Below are 5,574 nucleotides of genomic sequence, written 5' to 3'. Positions count from 1 at the left end.
CAAAGCTTGACATAAGAGATGTAAACACTACATCAGTGGTTCAAGTTGACAAAATTAGTCCAGATTGGAAATTTAGGGTGGATCCCCGGAGGAGGAAATGGCAACCCACTCCAGTATTCTTGCCTGGGAAATCTCATGGACAGAGGAACCTGGTGAGGCTTGCAAAGAGTCGTACATGACTGAACACACGCATGCATGGAAATTGAAGGTAATCTCTTCGAATCTTTCAGAATCATCTCAATAGTATTCATGTAACTTCACCCTTTCAATAGTTCCAGAGGAATCATATCCATGGAAACAGACAACCAAACCAGCTCCTCTGAGTTTATCCTCCTGGGACTTTCAGAAAAGCCAGAACAGGAGACTCTCCTCTTTGCTCTGTTTCTCTGCATGTATGTGGTCACCGTAGTGGGGAACCTGTTGATCATCCTGGCCATCAGCACAGACTCCCACCTCCACACCCCCATGTACTTCTTCTTGGCCAATCTCTCCTTGGTTGATTTCTGCCTGGCCAGTGACACTGTCCCCAAGATGCTGGTGAGCATCCAAATCAAGAGCAAGTCCATCTCTTATTCCTGCTGCCTGACACAAATGTACTTCTTCCATTTCTTTGGCATCATGGACAGTGTCTTAATAGCCGTGATGGCTTATGATAGGTTTGTGGCTATATGTCACCCCTTACACTATACCAGTATCATGAGCCCATGCCTCTGTGGCCTGCTGGTTGGAGGCCCGTGGGTGTTTTCCGGCTTCATCTCCCTCACCCACATCCTCCTGATGGCCCGTCTGGTTTTCTGTGGCAATATTGAGTTGCCTCACTACTTCTGTGACCTCACCCCGCTCCTCAGACTTTCATGCACTGACACCTCTGTGAACAAGATTTTTGTGCTCATTGTGGCAGGGATGGTCATAGCCACACCTTTCATCTGCATTCTGGCCTCATATGCTCACATCATTGTGGCCATCGTAAAGGTGCCCTCTGCCGGAGGCAGGAAGAAAACCTTTTCCACCTGCAGCTCCCACCTCTCCGTGGTTGTACTCTTCTACGGGACCACCATTGGGGTCTATCTGTGTCCTTCATCTGTCCGCACAGCCGTGAAGGAGAAAGCCTCTGCTGTGATGTACACTGCCGTCACCCCCATGCTGAACCCCTTTATCTACAGCCTGAGGAACAGAGACCTGAAGGGGGCCCTGATGAAGCTGGTCAACAGAAAAATCACCTCATCCTCCTGACCACCAGGACACCTGGAAGCTTCCACGGAGTTATGATGTAAACAGCTGGGTCCTTGGGCAAAAATCTGGAATTGCATGGGTTGGGAGAGTACCACTTTAAATTTTGAATTGCAGAAGCTCAGGATAACCCTGTAACTATTTTCTCAATTATTGGGACCACCAAGTGTCCTTTGGGGGCATGTCTCATGCTGTATTTCTACAAGGATCAGTCTAGTTCTAGCAGATTGGATTCATTCTGGTTCAGAATCTACTTTGGTGTGTTGTTGCTCAGTAATGTCCAACTCTTTCATGACTCTGTGGACTGTAGCCCGATAGGCTTCTCTGTCAATGGGGTTTCCCAGGCAAGAATACTGGAGTGGATTGCCATTTCCTTCTCCAGGGGACCTTCCAGATTCAGTGATTGAATCTGTGTCTCCTGCATTGCAGGTGGGTTCTTTACCAACTGAGCCACCAGTGAGCACTCAACAAATATTTATTGAGTATGTATCCTGGGTTTGATGTTAGATGCTGAACATAGAGTCATGAACAGGAGCAACAAAAATCCTTATAGTTTGAAGTTTATAGCTGACAGTTGGAGAAGTTCTTTGACAGTTATAGTAAAATGGAATATCAGTTCAGTTCAGTTCAGTCACTCAGTCATGTCCAACTCTTTGCAACCCCGTGAATCGCAGCACGCCAGGCCTCCCTGTCCATCACCAATTCCCGGAGTTCACTCAGACTCACGTCCATCGAGTCAGTGATGCCATCCAGCCATCTCATCCTCTGTCATCCCCTTCTCCTCCTGCCCCCAATCCCTCTCAGCATCAGAGTCTTTTCCAGTGAGTCAACTCTTCGCATGAGGTGGCCAAAGTATTGGAGTTTCAGCTTTAGCATCATTCCTTCCAAAGAAATCCCAGGGCTGATCTCCTTCAGAATGGACTGGTTGGATCTCCTTGCAGTCCAAGGGACTCTCAAGACTCTTCTCCAACACCACAGTTCAAAAGCATCAATTCTTCGGCGCTCAGCTTTCTTCACATTCCAACTCTCACATCCATACATGACCACTGGAAAAACCATAGCCTTGACTAGACAGACCTTTGTTGGCAAAGTAATGTCTCTGCTTTTAAATATGCTATCTAGGTTGGTCATAACTTTCCTTCCAAGGAGTAAGCGTCTTTCAATTTCATGGCTGCAGTCACCATCTTCAGTGATTTTGGAGCCCCAAAAAATAAAGTCTGACACTGTTTCCACTGTTTTCCCATCTATTTCCCATGAAGTCATGGGACCATGAAGATGGTGAAGATGCCATGATCTTCGTCTTCTGAATGTTGAGCTTTAAGCCAACTTTTTCACTCTCCTCTTTCACTTTCATCAAGAGGCTTTTTAGTTCCTCTTCACTTTCTGCCATAAGGGTGGTGTCATCTGAAAGATATAGTAGGAATATCCAAGAGAGTATGGAAGGGAGAATCAGGGAAGGTCTCCTGGGAGAGGTGAGCCAAAAACCCAAAGTATAAGATGGTATCATTCAGGCCAAACTGGAGAACGAGTGCCTCAGAAAACCAACATGTGAAAAGGTGACAGAGCAAGTGAAAGAGAGAAAAACATGCATTTGTGAAGTGGAAGTCCAGTTATGGTGAATGACTTGGGGAATGCGAGGTCCTGAGGGCTTTAGGACCAAGCTAAGAGTATGGCCTTTCTCCTGAGAACCAGAGAGTTAATTTGACTTGCAGGGACCAACATCAAGGAGCAACTTTGAATGAGCTGTCCACCTTTCCTGTCACTTAGCCTGTCTTCTTGGGGAGCAAGATGGCTTGTGTTAGATAAAAGTTGTGCAAGGCCCAAGGGAGAAAGAGATTCAGATCATACACTAAGAAAGTGAAGAACCGTCATTTGTGGCATTTATCTTCATAGACAAAGAGGAGATTATTAGTCAATTCAATGATGAACCTCTAAAGCAGAAAAAAGCTGTGGTATGTCTCCTTCTCAATACATACTATGCGTGTATTGCATTACATATTCCATGCATTGCAACAAGTAGTAACACAGCTGATACCAGAAATGAGAGCTATTCATTGCACATTTCTACCATCTTACCATGCTTCTCTGAGCTCTTTTCATCGTTCTGAAGTTCCTAAAAGGGCGATACATTATATTTATGTCTATCGTGGAGTAGTCTTAATACTCATACGGAGTGTATGTGCATGTGTGTGTGTGCTCAGTCGTGTTTGACCCTTTGTGACCCCATGGACTGTAACCTATCAGGCTCCTCTGTCCATCAGATTTTCCAGGCAAGAATACTGGAGTGGACTGCTGTTTCCACTCCAGAAGATCTTCCTGGCCCAGGGGTTGAACTCGTGTCTCGTGTGTCTCCTACATTGGCAGACAGATTCTTTAGCACTGCACCTCTCATACGGAGATTTACAACTAAAATGGAAAGAGTGGTGACTTTGAATGGGGCCAGAAATTTTCAAATGATGCTAAGCAGCTGACACCATCTTAAGCAGAATGGTTTTGCATAATCATACATCTAACTTGCTTCTGTAGCTTTCCTTTCTTTTTTTTTTACAATCTCTCAATTATTTATTTAAACCTTTTCTAATAGAAAATTTTAACACACACAATGCTGGCATAATTGTTTAATGAACTCCCAATACACCTCTTCCCTCAGCCACATAACCACCAACCTCTGGCCAAGCCTACCTCATCTACAATTTTATCTCCTTCTCCCACTCTTGTACTCAACAACTTAATGTTTTAATTTTTTTATTGGAGTATAGTTGCTTTACAATGTTGTGTTAGTTTTTCCTGCACAGCAAGTGAATCAGCTATGCATACATACATCCCCTCTTTCTTGGACTTCCTTCCCATTTAGGTCATCACAGAGCATTGAGGGAACAGATGCCATACGGTCTGTTCTCATTAGCTGTCTATTTTATACATAGTATCAATTGTGTATATGGATCAATTCTAATCTCTCATTCCACCACCCCCTTTTCCCCCTTGGTGTCCACACATTTGTTCTGCACATCCATGTCTCTATTTCTGCTGTGCAAATAAATTAATCTATACTATTTTTCTAGATTCCACAAATATTCATTAAGATATATTTGTTTTTCTCTTTCTGATTTACTTCATTCTGTACCACGGTTTCTAGGTCCATCCACCTCTCTGCAAATGACCCAGTTTCATTCCTCTTATGGCTGAGTAATATTCCACTGTATATATGTACCACATTTCTTTATGCATTCTAATATCTTAATTTTTTAAATAAATTACCATTTGAGAAAGGCATATTAGTTTGACACAACCTCATTCAAAGCTGGATTGCTTATATAGGTCACTTGATGGACTTATTTTTTGTTTAAAGAAGGCAGATAGATTGAATGCACAAGTATTATTATTCCTGGGGACATGACTCCACTGTTATAAGGACTGAGTATCACCATAAATCATCTTTAAGGATCATCACTGTTGCTTTCTTCTCAAGAGTATTAAACTTTTTCAGTTGAAACAACAGACTTCCAGACCTGGCCCTGTGGTAGACTGGAAAGACAGTGAAATCCTCCATTTTCTGGTAAATAAAATCCAGAATTTAAGAATATTGGAGTTTGGAGAAGGAGGTGGAACCCATCAGTCTGGTCCTTTTTTGGAAAAACCAAAAATCAAGTGAAAGTTGGTCCACAAGCGCTCCTCGAAATTTCCCTTCATGCCCCTGCCATATGAATGCAAATCGTTACAGTGCTGGTTGAGAGAGGATTGGAATGACCGGAGACGGGAAAGTATTAGAACTCAGGGGCTCATGAATTTCGTGCAAACCTTTCCCTTTGTATCCTGTTTGAGCTGAAGCACTTGCTTACCTCCCTCCGCCTCCTGTGCAATGAGGAATACCTCATTCATGCCTCAATAAAAATGTCTTAAGATTCTGTCAGCCAAACTATCTCTGTCTTGCTTTTTGTTAAGAAGTTAAGAGCAGACTTCTTTGAGGCGCAGTGGATGGGAGTCCACCTGCCAACGCAGGGGACACGGGTTCAATCCCTGGTTCAGGAAGATTCTGCATGCCACGCCCAGAGCAACTAAGCCAGTGCACCGCAACTACGGAGCCCATGCTCTAAAGCCTGCAGGCCCCGCCTACTGAAGCCACTCACGAGAGCCTGTGCTTTACAACAAGAGAAGCCACCACGGTGAGAAGCCCGTAAACCGCAACGAAAGGTAGCCCCTGCTAGCTGCAACTAGAGAAGTCCTGCAAAGCAAAGAAGACCTGGCCCAGCCAAAAATAAATAAATAAAATTATTTTTAGAAAGCTATAACAAAAAAGAAGTTAAGAGCACAAATCTAAAATATGTATATATATATGTATATATA

The 5,574-nt window shown here is 43.6% G+C and overlaps 1 protein-coding gene across 1 annotated transcript; it reads left to right on the top strand.

Annotated features, from left to right (window-relative positions):
• Positions 1–291: 291 nt before the first annotated feature.
• Positions 292–1,233, top strand: LOC133251961 (olfactory receptor 1M1). The gene has a single exon (XM_061424730.1). It carries the CDS (start codon positions 292–294, stop codon positions 1,231–1,233), a length of 942 nt encoding a protein of 313 aa, XP_061280714.1.
• Positions 1,234–5,574: the final 4,341 nt, after the last annotated feature.

Source organism: Bos javanicus, chromosome 7, assembly GCF_032452875.1.
Source record: "Bos javanicus breed banteng chromosome 7, ARS-OSU_banteng_1.0, whole genome shotgun sequence".
Classification (NCBI taxonomy): Eukaryota; Metazoa; Chordata; class Mammalia; order Artiodactyla; family Bovidae; genus Bos; species Bos javanicus.
This window is presented reverse-complemented; position numbering and strand designations above follow the sequence as displayed.